The 15,614-nt window shown below is 41.3% G+C and overlaps 1 protein-coding gene across 1 annotated transcript; it reads left to right on the top strand.

Annotated features, from left to right (window-relative positions):
• Positions 1–1,343: 1,343 nt before the first annotated feature.
• On the top strand, positions 1,344–15,339 carry meiob (meiosis specific with OB-fold). The gene is made up of 14 exons (XM_079657031.1): positions 1,344–1,424; positions 1,767–1,873; positions 2,073–2,130; positions 2,309–2,440; positions 2,766–2,838; positions 3,012–3,207; positions 5,409–5,509; positions 5,717–5,769; positions 5,957–6,052; positions 6,786–6,878; positions 11,267–11,411; positions 12,281–12,467; positions 14,450–14,536; positions 14,995–15,339. The coding sequence occupies exons 2-14, from the start codon at positions 1,817–1,819 to the stop codon at positions 15,109–15,111; spliced, it is 1,395 nt and encodes a 464-aa protein (XP_079513157.1). The 5' UTR covers positions 1,344–1,424; positions 1,767–1,816; the 3' UTR covers positions 15,112–15,339.
• The last annotated feature ends 275 nt before the right edge of the window (positions 15,340–15,614 follow it).

Raw genomic sequence — 15,614 nt, 5'->3', positions numbered from 1 at the left:
GAGGCCATGAATTCATTATGGATGAATCACTGAAGCAAAAGTAACTTGATTTATCTGATGATGCTTTACAGTGCTGCTGTGATTAATGGACTCACAAACTGTAGTGAGAAAAACCTAATGAAATTAGAATTTGAAATTTGGTATCATTTGAATAGCCATGCACCGGTGCAAATAACAAATCGATGCCTCTGCCTAGCTACCATGTACTTAATCAGTTCACATTATACAACATTATTCAAAGCCTGTCAATACATCGATGAAACGTAACACACCAGACTGTCTGTTGGGGATTAATCTGTTCTGTTATTGTGCTGAAAAAACCTTTATAGCTGCTACTGCACTTTTTCCTCTCAGCGATTAAAAACACATTGACCGAAGAATTATATCACCAGACATATTACTGCCTGAAAAACAACATTAGTCACAGGGATGAGATATCCAAACCACAGGGATTAGTCACCAGGGAAGAGGTACAAGGCTAAGCGAAGCTAAATAAGGGTTTACTGTTACACCTTTTGATTCCTGCTTCGGTGTGTGAGACAGTATCACATGTCAAATACAGCTTTGTGTCATCAAAACAAACCAGGAAACTGTCAAATTCAGCTCCGCAAATCCGTCTGAGAATAAATCCCATGCTGTGGATGGTGACAGGGGTGGATTATAAAGGTGCATGATATCTTAGTTTTAGGTGCAATGAAACCTATCAAAGAAGAGACTTTTAAAGAGATGACTCACATATATGATGTGTGTCTCTGTGATGTGAATGTGTGTAAGTGACAGCTTCCAATTAATTGGTCTATCAGTTATGGCAGTTGTATTGTTCAATCTCATTTCCTGCATGTTTGCGCAGCTGTTCATAATGTTTACTGTACTGAATGTGTGTTGAAATTGTGGATTTGATCTTAGGTAACATCACCTAACGTCTAACAAAACATTGGATGAATGCAGGTCTCTTGTCATCACAAAAGAGATGCATAAACTTTATACAGTAGTTATAGGTTGTTAATCAGTAAATAATAGTAATTAATGGTAATAAAGTGGAGATGAAAGTGACTTCCTATTTTGTTATGAAGTGTTGATTTCAGACTTTTTGCAACATTTACTAGCTCCTAATAAAAGATTGATGGTGATTTTTGGTTAAGAGGAGATAAGATATACTTAATTAATTCCAATTTGGGAGAAAACTAATTGTAGATGCATTGCAGATGAATTGAAAATACAATTAGATACAAAATAAACTTAAACAGCGAATATGTACAAACCGTGAACAAAAAAAATGAACAGTACATTTTTCCTAGATGAATACAACGTGAAATTACGATTTTCTACCACCTGCATTTGAACGCAGCATCTGCTTATTCCGTCGCGTGCCGTGCAACAGTTTTGCCGCGATACACAAATAACCGTTTGGGAAAACAAAGCAGGTAGAGTCAAAGAGAAAAGACGAATTAAAAAATAAAAAAGGTCTTGGGTATAACTGAAACTAAGCTAAAAATATTCTAAATATTAAATTCAGACTTAGTTAAAACCCTCAGGTAATTTAGAGGTGTTAAGAGATAAGAGTGAACAAGTCACTGTTAATGTTAACTTTACTAGCCTTGCTAGCTAACTACTTAACAAAACTTAGCAAGTAACTGCTGTCTGTTTGTTTTAATAGTTTAAAAGGCCATGTTAGAAATTGAGAAATGCTTTAATAACTTTGTTCTAGTTGGAATTAAACCACAACTTTCACCTTGTATTCTTTTATTTGTTTTACCTCATTACAGTGACTAAATATATTAAAAACTGGACTGGATTTAAGTGATGATTTGATAAAATGGCTGCTCAGACGTTCATTGCCATCTCTGAGCTGCATCCCAACCTCTCTCATCCGGTGAGTTTAGATATACAGCTATTTCATATCTATGTGTTTCTACAATATCCCTTTAAACAAAACCAGTGTGTAAACGCCATGAAAAATGTTCTTAAATTATGGATATTTGGGGCCTGTTTTTCTGAATTAGTTTTGTTAATTGACCACTGATTAAAATATCCAATATTGTAATTTTCATTGTCTTTTAAATATTTTTCAGAAAGTGGCAGGCATCGTCATTGGGAAATCAGATGTCAAAAGCTTCCCTGACAGAAAAAGTTAGTATTTTTTTTTGTCATATTAGTTTACATTTTACATTTATTTTCAATGTCACACTCTCCTAACATCACTGCACCTCATTGTGTTGTACACCAGCCCCCTCTTCTGGAAGCATTTTTCTCCATTTCTTTCCCATTCAACTGGATTGAACACTAACTGAACCTATCCGAATTTCAGATATCGGTGTGGACAGATTCACGTTTGGCTTCACTATCAAGGACTCGCCTGACTTCTTTGTTAATGTCACGGCATGGGGGAACGACTTGTACGTCAACGGGCTCTCCAACAGCTTCAGCACTGGAGACTGTGGTGAGGAAGTCACTGTCAAAAACCCAAAGCTTGAAGAGTTCCTAAAAATGACTGGATTTTGGGAAATAGAAATGTATTTTATGGGATGCAACACAAGTGCTTATATCTTGTTTTTCTTTTATTTAGTCGTAGTACAAATTAAGCTTTGGTCATGCCAGCTTTTGATATGTCTTTACTTGTAGAATATAAATCAAGCTACACAAAAACGTCTTAATTTAATACAAAATGTAGCAATAAGATACTTTTAAAAATGCCTAAAAACTTTAAATCTAATACAAAAAAATAAAACTAATGTGAATGACTTTTTTCTCATCATTTTTTCCAGTCATTGTTGAAAATCCTTTAGTTTCCAGCAAAGACCCGGAGAAAGGGGACAAATTCTGTCCCACAACACCTAGGTAATTATCACTTTTTAATACAGATTCCATAGAGGATTCTTTCATGGTCACTCTCTGGAGCTTTTAACAGCCGGAGGGTAATAATGTTAATATACAACCCAGTGTAATGCTGTGTAAAACATGATGTAACTGTGTGATGATGGTGTTCAAAAGGCCTGTGTCTGCTCTGTTAGCTTCTACAGGCTGATGGTGACAGAGGTTCACTCCCAGGTGTCTCTGTGTGCCGATACGGGCACCATCGAGCGGCTGCTGCCTCTGATCCACCTCCCAGTGAAAGACCCTGGGGATTTCTACTCTCTGGGAGACATCGTGGCCAACGGGCAGAGGCTGGAGGGCACGGTGATAAATATACTGGCTGCAGTGAGATCGGTAAGACGCCTTAACATCACAGGCGTTCAGTATTGAATAGCATTGAAGAAGCGATATAATAATATACTTTTTAATTGGTCAAGCTTTGCTATATTAGTTATTTGCTTTTTTTGATGATCCTACATTTCTGTCAAGCTGCTGCTTCTACTTTTACTTTTGTATGTTGTTTCCTACATTTCACAGAAGTCTTTTCTATGTGTCTGAATATGCAATTGAATAAGTGATTGATTTAGGGAAGGTGTTTTTTCCTACAGGGAACGAGAGAAATTGAAAAACCCAAATTTATTTTCACACATTGATTGCATTAGATGTAGGGATGGGTATCGTTAAGGTTTTAACGGTACTACTACTTTTATCGATACCGCTTATCGATCCGGCCCTTTAACGGTATTATTATCGGTTCTTTAAAACAAACAAAAAAAGTAAATTAACCAAACAAAATAAATTAAATAAATAATATTTCACATCAAAAGAAACAACAGTGTTTTAACAAATCGTATTAAATAATCTGATGACAGAACTGTAAACAGAATAGCTGAAGCTTTAACAAAATAAATAACTCGGTTACCTCTAATCATTAACCCATGTATGTGTGTTACTGCTTGCATACATAACACCTGACGTGGAAACGTTACTCGTGGATGGGGCTACAGAGCTACTAGAAAGACAGTTGAACCCGGTGCATTTCTCCGTCTGAATGTGGTGCACTTTTGCTAAATGTTTTTGACAAATTGCTCGTGTTACCGCCCTTACATGCTAAACTCTTATTGCACTTTTGGTAACGAGCATTGTCCACATCGAGACGGGTAATGTTTAACCACACCTCGGAGCACTTAGTTCTCCTCGCTATCTCCTCCAATGCCATGAATCAATAAAAAAGGCTGTGCGCGTGCATGTGCGTGTGTGTGTGTGTGTGTGTGTGTGTGTGTGTGTGTGTGTGTGTGCGTGTGCGTGTGCGTGTGCGTGTGTGTGTGTGTGTGTGTGTGTGTGTGTGTGTGTGTGTGTGTGTGTGTGTAAACCGCCCCGCCCCCTCGCACACAGACGGGGGAGAGAGAGATCTCTCGTCTGGATTGGAAAGATCGAAAATAATCATAGACGCATTTGTTTGTCTTTTTGCATGTTAGAAACGGAGCTGGCGACACTAAAACCGCAATATAATGTTTATGTAGCAATAATACATATGACATATATTTTTTAAATGTCTCCAGTACTGATAAAAAGACAGGTAACGTCGGAGCTTAACGGTGCCACGGTCTTTAATAATTCAGCCCCGGGCCCGTTTAATACCGGGTGGAAAAAAAGCTGTAAAAGTTTCCTGAGCTTAAACAGACTAATCATAAAAGGGTTTTTAAAAAGTGTTCCAAAGTCAAACTGGGAAAAGTATGGTTACCTCTTCCTTAGATCGGGGAGTCCAGGAACCTTTTTTCCAATGAGCCTGAATGCTAAGCAAACATATATATGTTTTCAGGGTGTCTGCGGGGTCTTAAAAAGTAGTAAAAGTTGATAAATCAATTAAGAGAAAATGAAGGCTATTAAAAAGTATTAAACTGCATTTTCCAAGGTATTACATTGTGTAGCTTGTTTTCAATAAGTATATAAATGGTCCAAAGAGGTTGTGTTCTACAGTCTGCCTGAATGTAATCATGGCGTAGGTGTGTAGTGTGATTCTGTGTAGTTTATTTATGGCATCCCGTTGGATTTGACGTCATCTGAACAGGACATCGCACACTCACTGCTTGATAGCGCACGAAGGTCCGTTTACGCCGGTTGCTAAGCAACATCGTTATGGGGAAATGCAAGTTTGCGTCCAAATGGTTGGAAGATAAGGAGGAAGGACAATCAATAATGTATATAGTAAATGTGAGTAAAGTGTGTCGCCAAGGTAACCGGTTAAAACTCAAAGTGGCGATGAGGTCTTAAAATGTATGGAAAGGGTCTTAACAAAGGTCTTAAAAAGGTTTTACATTTGACTTCAGGATTCCTGCATATACGCTGGGTTTTCTAATGTAACTGAATTGACATCTTTTAAATTGCCTAATTGACTACATTGTGTCTGTTTTGTCTGTGTGGTTACTTTGTGGTGTTCTCATTGATTCACCATCAGAGAGAGGCCAAACCCTTCTCTTAATATCACTGCGCCTGTTCACAGAAAGGAAAGATACTGTGAAATGAACTTCTGATGATCCTGTTTACATGTTCAGATTGGAGAGATGAAGCAGTTCATCACTTCAGACCAACGCAAAGGGCAGAGGCTGGAAGTGAAACTCTTTGATGACTCCGTGTCTTCCTTCCCTCTCGTCTGGTGCGTCTTTTATCTGTTTGGAAAAGTGAATAACTTATGTTGCATTCGTTCCATGTTCCATCTCCTTGGCCCCCTCGCATCACCGCTGAGTATCTTTAGGTTAACCGCACATTTACTTTGATGAGATGCAGCTTTAGATTAACCTGCTGAACTCCATGTGCGTTTGATTTCCACTGAGTAACTCCCTGACCTCTGTTTTACCCACAGCTGGGACAGAGAAGCCATTCAGCTTGTGCAAACTTTGATACCCAAGGAGACGGGTAGGTTAGCAGCTGCTGCTCACTTCCAGCCACAAAATGAATCTGTATTTAACTGTTGTTCCCGACTGTCACGTCTCATTAGCATACTGTAGTGGAGAGAAACATGGAGGCGGATATCTGAGATGTTACTCTGTGTTTATGTTTAAAATAGCTTTCTGTTGTTTTAACTTTTATTCTCCATTCACAGTGCTCTTCATAGCCGATGCAAAGATTGGTTTTGACAGCTTTCGCAGCGGCATGACAGCAACGGTTAACGCAAAAACTATTATCACTCTCAACCCTGGTGAGGCTTTACAGCAGGGGTGTCAAACTCAAATTCACAGTGGGCCAAAGTTAAAAATGGCTACTAGTGGAGGGACGGACTGGTTCAATGTTTATTGCAAAACTAATTGAAATGAACTTATTGCACATATTAAACCTGGAACTAACAAAGCTTAAATTATTGCCTATAAAAACAACATTAAATAATCAGTTGCATTCATTTCTTATGGCTCTATCTGCAGTTTTTCCGGGTCATTTCTTATGATTACATTTTTCCACAGGCCAACAACAGCTTCAAAAAAACTATTTCCCTCAAAAAACAAACCAAACATGCCCTGTTGTCGTGAGAAAAAAAGTACAGAAGGAAACATCCATTGAAACTCAGTGTGCTGCTCTGTGATGCTAGTTCAAGCCAGATACTTGGCATCTCATCTCGGGTGCAAGTTCATCAATGTTTGGGCTCAGGCTCTGAGCTGAGGAAACCCTCAGGATGGAGTGAAGGTGTGCGTGGAATATACCGGCGGGCCAGATCTAATAGTAATGAAAGGTTATCCTGCGGGCCGAAATTAAATCCACCAAGGGCCTGATTTGGCCCCCGGGCCTTGAGTTTGACACATGTGCTTTACAGCAACAGTTTATAAAAACACAACATCTGATATATAACTTTTAAATGTGGAATTAATCAAAACAAGATTTTCAACCGTTTCCATTGTGATCCTGCTGTGTACTGTAAGTCAATCACAATTTGCTCTCAGACACCAGAGAGGCCAGTCTGCTGTTCAGCTACGCCAAAGAAGTGGCGGAGTCTGGAGCTCTGGATCAGGACGAGAAGCCAGAAGACGTGCCTGGTGGGTAGGGATGGGTATCGTTTGAAATGTATCGATTCCGATTCCGGTTCTTATCGATTCCCCGTTTCGATTCCAACATTGTAAAAGAAAGAGGTCAAACGTTTAGATAACAAAAATATCTTTATTCTTTTAAGCTTTAACTGACATTTTTACAAATAAAAATATACATGCAATACAAAAGTATTGCACAATAGCTGTGCTTTATTTTAACTGAGCTATGCCTGTGGCAAGCTATTAACAGGCGGCATTACACTGTGCCTTGTCTTTTTCTTTTTTAGTGTAGTGGAGCCTCACTTTAGAGCGTTTACCGCGACCCATCTTTGGTGTTGTGAAATGACTGAGCTCGTGAACTGTCTACGGGAGGGCGGGGGGAGCCTCGCTGCGGCGCAACTGTGGACCTTTGTCGCCTGTCAGCGCAACTTACATGATGCCGTTTGAAAAAATGAAGGGCGGTGCTCGCCATCAGCGAACCGAGCCGGCCTTCAACGGCCCGCTGACGACCGGCCGCTCTGTGATTCTCCAGAACAAACAGATGGCCAGTCCGCCCTTACCCTGTATTCCACCGGGTCGCCGCGGCGCAGACGGACCCGGTGTAATACAGCGTCTACCGTGTTTAGGAACCGTTAAGCAGAACCACAATTGTGTATTTTGTACGGGTACCCGGTACCTGGCATTTTCTTATCGGTTCTCATCTGGAACCGAGTTTCGATTCCCAACCCTACTGGTGGGTTACTGTGAAGAACTCCCCCCATTCTCATACTGTTACTGTAGTATTATAATAAGGGGAAGTCTGGCTGTATGTTGGTGTAAAGCCTTCTTTGTGTTTTAAATCCCTTATGTTATCATTTACTTTAAAGTCACAGTGTTAATTGGCAATGCACTTCTAACTGTTATCCTACTCCCTGATACATGCAACATTTTCTTATTTCAGTCAGACAACTCATGTGTTTCTTAATAGGTTTATTATAAGCAGCATATAGTTTGAGTTAGGCGTCTAGGCTTGGGCCTCATCACTCCACAGATTTACAAAGAACATTGAGTGATGATTAGATAACTATACCCCGAGCCTACAGGTGGAAGCTGGGGTGGAGCTGGGGTGGTGGTGGGGCAGCAAGTAGCAGCAACATGAAACACAGCAGCAGGAACATGAACGTAGCAAGTGAACACAGCAGTGGCAGCAGCAGCATAGCAGAGGCAGGAAGACCAGGGTTGCGTTCCAATAGTCCATTTAGTTTAGGAACCTTCCTAACCAAGTGCAATGACCCGGAAGTCCCTCAGTGGCAGCCATGATAAGTGCCGTTCCAATTCTCCAAATGAAAGGAAAGGAGGTTTCAAACTTCCTTTATAACCTCCTTTAGCTTAGGAACCACTGGACCTCCCTAACCGAAAGGAGAGGAGAAAATACTGCCCCACAATGCCTTGCAGCCGCAGCATTTGCGTCACATAACAGTCGCCCGTTCACGGAAACAAACGATTATGACGGAGAAATTATATCATGAAAGTTACGGTGCTTATTAAGCATTTTAAAACGTATGTGGTAAGTTGCCAAAGTGCTTTGTTTTGAACGTTCATCAGTATTATAATCAAAAAGAGAAATATGACGTTTATAATAAATACATTTGTATTGATTTTAAGATATTTTCATACAATCATACGTATTGGGATCATTTGTATTAATGTGAACCGGAGGGAGAGGGTGACGAGCAGAAGTTTCATTTTCCTTTTTTATTTAAATTCCAACTTTGGACATGAAGAATATGTTTCTCTGTTGTCCACGTTCATAAAGCATAAAGCAACAACATCGGAGCACGGTGCAGAGTCTCTAGATGAGTCCCTTGTTCTTATTAAACATCCATGTTGTAGTCCGTTGTATAGAACACTGTAGTTTCCATAGTTTCCCCACAGCAGCAGCAGACGCACACAATGACGTCCGCTGGCGCATCATAAACACGTCGGATAGTGAAAGTGCATTCGGATTCTCTAAAGTACCGAAGTCTCTTCTCCTAAGTCCTTTTGAATTCTCCTATCCACTATCCCTTAACCCCGTGACGTTTCACTCAGAGGTCAAGGAATAGGAGATAGGGTTAGAACTTAGGAGCTGATTTTTGGATTATCGGAACGCAACCCTGGCAGCTTAAATAGAGCGGCATGTTTAGGAGAATGTGTTTGATTGGTTGTAAGAGGGACGAGGTGCGTCACGTGTTAATGTATCATTGGTGCTCGAGTTGACTGCCTGAACTAGCTCGCAGGTGTCACGATCTGTCTGTGTTGCGTTTTGTCTTTTTCTGTCTTTGGTTTCCTGTTTTATTTTGATAGGTGTTCACCTCCTGTCTTGCCTGTTGCTTTCTGTCTGTTTCCCTCCCTGATTACCCGATTGTGTTCACCTGGTGCCCCTGTGTTTTCTCCTCCCTCCTCACCTGTCTCTTGTTTGTTTGATTAGTCATGTGTGCATTTAGGATCTGTGTTTTCTGTTTGTGTTTGTTAGTTCCTTGTTGTTGTTGGACTGTGTTCACGAGTTAGTGTTCTGGTTGTTCTAGTTTAGCCTGGAAATAAAGGTATTATCTGTGAAATCTGCATTTGGGTCCTGCCTGCTTCACTCAACCCTGACAGAAGGAACTAACCAAATATGGGCCCAGCAGATCCTTTTGAGCAGGATTTATTGGATTTTTCCTTTTCTTCGGCTGGCTGCTCTGATAAGTGGAGGGGAGCGTCTGGAGTTCAGCAGCGTGAGGCTGCTCTGAATGAAGCGCACCAGATGGCAATGGAGAGACCAGGTTTAGTTAAATTCTTACCTGGTTGGGTTTTTGGACTTCCTCTCAGTGTGTGATTCCAGGCTAGCAGCCCGAGCCCCAAGAGCCATGGTTCCGGCCCTAGTTCTGGCCCCAGCAGCCATGGTTTCAGCCTCAGTCCTGGCCCCAGCAGCCATGTTTCCAGCCCTAGTTCTGGCCCCAGCAGCCATGGTTCCGGCCCCAGTTCTGGCCCCAGCAGCCATGGTTCCGGCCCCAGTCCTGGCCCCAGCAGCTATGGTTCCGGCCCCAGTTCTGGCCCCAGCAGCTATGGGTCCGGCTCCAGTTCCGACTCCAGTACCGGCCCCAGCAGCGTTGATTCTGGCTCACGTTCCGGCTTTCCGGCCTACTCCAGTCCCTTGGGTTCTGTTGGTGTTCCGACCCACTCCAGCTCCCCGTGTCCTGTTGGAGGTCCCTCCGTCACCTGTTCCGCCGGGGGTCCTGCCGACACCATGTCCTGTTCCGCTAAGGGTCCTGCCAACTTCGTGTCCGGTATGGTTCGGGGTCCCGTCGACTACTGCTCCGCCGGATTTCCTCCCAGCACCATGTCCTGTCCCGTTGGGGGTCCCGCCAACTACTCTTCTGCTGGGGATCCAGCCAACCCTGTGTCCTGTCCCGTTGGAGGTCCCGCTGACTACTCTCCTGCCGGGGGTCCTGCCAATCCTATGTCCTGTTCCTCTGGGGGTCCCGCCGTCAACTCTTTTGCCGGGTGTCCTGCCAACCCCTTGTCCTGTTCCGTTGGAGGCCCCGCCATCACCTGTCTCGCCGGGGGTCCTGCCAACTCCTGGTCCTCTTCCATGGGGGATCCTGCCGAAGCCTGTCCCACCGGCTCCGGTTCCTGTTCAGCCGACACCGGGTCCTGCCCGGCCTCCGGAGCTGTCTGGTCTTCGCCCTCGAGCCCGGCCCCCTGAGAACCGCTGCCTTCGCCCTCATGCTCGGCCCCCTGAGTTCGCCCGCTGTGGCCTTCGCCCCACCTTGAACTCTGCCTTGCCCCCGGGCCGTCCGCCCGAGACCCCATTCTTGATCTCTGCCTTGCCCCAGGGCCGTCCGCCCGAGCCCCTCCTCCGGACCCCCTCCACCCACCCTGTTGGTCCTAGTTTTGTGTCCCTCCTCCGGTCCCCCTCCACCCACCCTGCTGGACTTTTTTTGGGACGTCTGGGATCCGTCCCTTGAGGGGGGGGGGGTACTGTCACGATCTGTCCGTGTTGTGTTTTGTCTTTTTCTGTCTTTGGTTTCCTGTTTTATTTTGATAGGTGTTCACCTCCTGTCTTGCCTGTTGCTTTCTGTCTGTTTCCCCTCCCTGATTACCCGATTGTGTTCACCTGGTGCCCCTGTGTTTTCTCCTCCCTCCTCACCTGTCTCTTGTTTGTTTGATTAGTCATGTGTGCATTTAGGTTCTGTGTTTTCTGTTAGTCTTTGTTAGTTCCTTGTTGTTGTTGTTGGACTGTGTTCACGAGTTAGTGTTCTATTTGTTCTAGTTTAGTCTTGAAATAAAGGTATTATCTGTGAAGTCAGTGTCAATAAGATATACTGTCTATCAGCAACCAATAAAAACAAAAAGACTGCACTCACGTTTGTTTGCGTTTGCCTCTGTGTGTGCAGTGGAGTCCATCACTGACGTGTACACCGTGAGCCAGCTGAAGCAGAAGGCCCAGGAGATTTCTGAAATGTTCTTCGGGATCACATACAGCTTCATCTCCAAACTCGACCTGAACTCTTCTGTTTCTAAACTCATCAAGACTCGCTGGTAAATCCATAAAGTGCATTTGTTATTAAACAGCGGCTGTATTAACGGTTTCCCCTCAATTCTTTCATCATCTGCAGAGGTGGGAAGTAGTGGAGTACAAATACTTAGTTTCTGTACTTAAGTACATTTTTCTGGTATCAGTACTTTACTCACTACTTTTTTTTCTGACGACTTTTTACTTTGACTTCTTACATGTTGAACACAAATACCTGAACTTTCTACTTCTTACACTTTGAACGTCTACTTTCTACTTCTTACACTTTGAACGTCTACTTTCTACTTCTTACACTTTGAACGTCTGTACTTTCTACTTCTTACATGTTGAACACTAATACCTGTACTTTCTACTTCTTACATGTTGAACACAAATACCTGTACTTTCTACTTCTTACATGTTGAACTCAAATACCTGTACTTTCTACTTCTCACATTTTCCAAACAGGCTGGTTCCTTTAGTTTGAATGTGTGTTTGTGGCGTGATCATTATTATTTAGAGTCATTGCGTGCCTATTGATTTGAACACGATCCGTGTATCCGTCATTTCCTGGTCTTCTCTAAAGAAGAGGGACCAATGAAAACGTTGTCATGTTGCCGTTGTTCAGCATGGAAACATTCATTAGCTAACAATGACATTATTGTTCTATTAATATAAAGGGAGGTCAGGTACTCTTTAAAACAGCTGCTAGTTATGGGTACTTTTTACTTAAGCACATTTCAAAGCCTCTTTACTTTTACTTTAGTAAAGAAGTTTAGTCAGTACTTCTACTTTGACCAGAGCATTTTTAAACACGAGTATCTGTACTTCTACTTGAGTAAAGGATGTGTGTACTTTTGCCATCTCTGATCATCTGTTTCCTGACCCTCCTCAGCACCAAGTGTAAGTTCATGGTGACGGAGGAGGAGGTGAGCTGCAGCAACCTGATGTGTCCGGGCAGGGATCAGATGTTCTCCAGCGCCGCAGGCTTCGACATGCTGATGGACTTCACGGACCACACCGGCACGCTGCAGGCCTGCTCTCTGAGGAGCCCGCTGGCAGAGAAGGCTCTCGGCTGCACGGTCAGTAACGCCTCACAGGATCATCAATCATCCTCAACTCTATATGCGGTTTCATCCGGGAGTTAAAGAACGTGAAAGCAATGGGATGAATGGTTTCTTTAACAAGGGGCCACAACATGTAGAAGGTCTCAAATCCAAGACATTCAACATGAAAAACAAATCGTATAGAAATCAAATCAACACTGAAAACGTAAATAACCCAGTTATAACAAAAAATAATTAAAAGATAGGTTATATATAAGGTCATCCTACATATTCTCCTCATTTTAAAGAAGCCATATGATATTATTTTGGGGTGTCACACAGTCCAGTTCCTTTTTTTATGCGGCCTTAATAATCCTTCCATTATTAATCCCAGTTTCCTCGTATTACCTCCACCAATGGTGTCCATCCTCTGTAATCGTATCATATATGCAATACTGGTGAATTTCGAGTATAACACGAGCAACTCTACTACAAAATGCAGTGTTTTCTTCCACTGGACAGTATAGTGTGCCACAGTGACGCGTCCTACAACCCGGAAGTAAGCTGCGCATTGGGTTCCCTCGACAAAAAAGCAATGTTCATTTCTCCATAGGATTTTGGAAAATAGCTGGAAATAAGGTCTGTGGTTGAGACACATTTAAGAGACGGATCACGTTTTGTTCAGCCGGATAATCTCCACATGTCTACCCTACTTTTATCATTTTCGAATCACAAATCAAAGGAACCCATGCGCAACTTACTTCTGGGTTTCAGGACGCGTCACTGTGGCACTCTATTTAAGTTTAAATTCTGTTTCATCTTAATTATATTTAGCATGTATATGGTTTACTTCTTTCTTCCTTTTTTGCCACTTGAACATTTCTCTTGCACGGTTTTATTTCTATATCTTCTTGCCTTATTTTTTACGGTCAGTAACTCTTCACAGGATCATAAATTATCCTCAACTCTATATAAGATAAGGTAGTACTTTATTGATCCCAAATAAACAAGAAAGTAGAAAATATACATGTTGAATTTACAAATTAACAATAACAAAAACTAAATATAAAGTAAGTTATTATATATACATAAGTATGTAAGAGATGGAATATTAAAGGTGACCTATCATGCAAAATGCACTTTTGTACGTCTTTTCTACATGAACATGTGTCCCCGGTGTTCCAGGGAACTCACCAAGTGTCAGAAAACACAACCCTCTCTATTTTCCTCCATACCCAAATCTCTTAAAAAGGGGCTGCAACGGATCTGATACAGACTGATCCAGATTTGAACGCTTCTATGACGTCACAGAAGTGGCACTACAGCTATTGGGCCAACTCCACCAATCAGGAGGAGACAGCCACGGACATTGCCGTTGGAAAGCGCTGGAGACGCTGTAGTACATATTTCAGGCCTGTAGATGGTGCTGTTCTCACAGAATCAGCCCATGATGCAAAAACGGTGTTAAATTGAGCGAAATGAGGAATGGCTAAAATGCATGATCTGTTTGGTATTTTGAAAAATAAAAAGTATAAATATGCCTTATATAGGTATGGTACTATGTTATTCAAATATATCATGATAGGTCCACTTTAAATACAAACTGAATATATAAATGTCAGTGGTATATGCGGTATCAACTGTGTAGGAGTTAAAGAACACGAGAGCAATGGGATACATACTGGTGCATGCCGAGTATAACACAAAGAACTCTACCCTGGTTGATCACAACTACAATATATATTATGTATATTTTAAGTATATTGTTTGTTACAGTACACTGTTGGAGGAGCTTGGGCCTTAAGATTTGAATTTCCAAACTAACCTTTAGCTACTATGAATATGACAGCCTTTGAGTGCTGTGTTACGTTTGTGTTTACATCTACGCCGGAAAGTAGAATTTGCTGCTGTGTAAATATAATAAATCCATGTCATAGTTATACTTTTCTCTTATGAACTGGTATCTTAAGCAGCTATGCTTCAAGTTGGATAAACCGCATTTTAATTTCTTCCATCAGACAGAGGAGTTTACCAATCTGACTGAAGACGAGCGGACGGCAATGAAATGGAAATTACTTTTGGAGAGATGCAAGATATACGTGAAGGTACTGTAGCTCTTTGATTAAATAATGTGTGTTACGGTTAAATAATGTTAAAAGTTATTTTAGTCTATATTATTTACCTACCTTTATATTGTTTCATTTATTTATAGGTCTTAATCTCTTTATTTTGCATTTCTGTTGTACCTATGCTTACTTAGTTGTATGGGGTTTTACATTTTATATTGTTGCATCGACTCTTGTGTCCTATCTGTCAGAGAGAAACCATTATTTATTTTATTTTTATTATCAAACATTTGACCTCCTTGTGTCTCTTAACCTGATAAATTGTTATATTTTGCTGCAAGTTCTTAAACAAATAATCTGAGGGGAATTTGTTGTTGTTTACTTTTAACTTGTGGTGTGTCATTTTGTAAAGCACTTTGAGCTGCATGTGTTGTATGAAAAGTGCTATATAAATAACGCTTTATTATATATTTAAATATTGTAATGAAACGTTTCAGATCCTCCCCTCCATTAAGATGAAGAGTGGGATGAGGGCGGTGGTTCTGGACTGTTCTGTGGCCGACCCAGGAGAGGTGAAGCAGCACCTGTCCGCCCTGCTGCAGCAGCAGCCATGACCAGAACACATAGTCACAGTACTGTTTTGATTGAAATGTAATAGATGGTAATTTATATACATGTGGAATTTGTGTTTTGATAACATAACATTCTTTGCATAATATATTTATTTATTTAACTTATTTATTTAAATATTTATTAAAGAATATACTGTTTGCATGACTGCTTGAAACTGTTGAATGAACTAACTTATATGTTATACATTAAAATAAAGTTATATGTCAATATCTCATGTATCAATCGGCCTTTATTGTTCCATGTAAAGAGGCTTTGATTAGCAGCCACACTCATAAATAACACCATTATAGAATTGTAATCACTTACCCATGTTTGTTGTGAACTAGTCAAAGTTAATTTTATTGTCAATCTTTCAGTTTGTGTGCACAGACAGAGAGATTGAAATACCCCACAATCTCAAATACACAAACAAATATATATAAAAATATGTATGTAACTAAGTATTACTTCAACCATCTATCTATCTGAATTCCTAATAATATCC

Source organism: Notothenia rossii (assembly GCF_949606895.1).
Source record: "Notothenia rossii genome assembly, chromosome: 11".
NCBI classification, from domain to species: Eukaryota; Metazoa; Chordata; class Actinopteri; order Perciformes; family Nototheniidae; genus Notothenia; species Notothenia rossii.
Note: the sequence above shows the minus strand (reverse complement) of the source record. Positions and strands in the feature narration are given on the sequence as shown.

Coding starts and splice junctions, on each gene's coding strand:
- meiob (XM_079657031.1), top strand. CDS start 1,817: ATGGCTGCTCAGACGTTCATTGCCATCTCTGAGCTGCATCCCAACCTC. Junction 1,874..2,072: donor ATCCCAACCTCTCTCATCCG/GTGAGTTTAGAT, acceptor AATATTTTTCAG/AAAGTGGCAGGCATCGTCAT. Junction 3,208..5,408: donor TACTGGCTGCAGTGAGATCG/GTAAGACGCCTT, acceptor TTACATGTTCAG/ATTGGAGAGATGAAGCAGTT.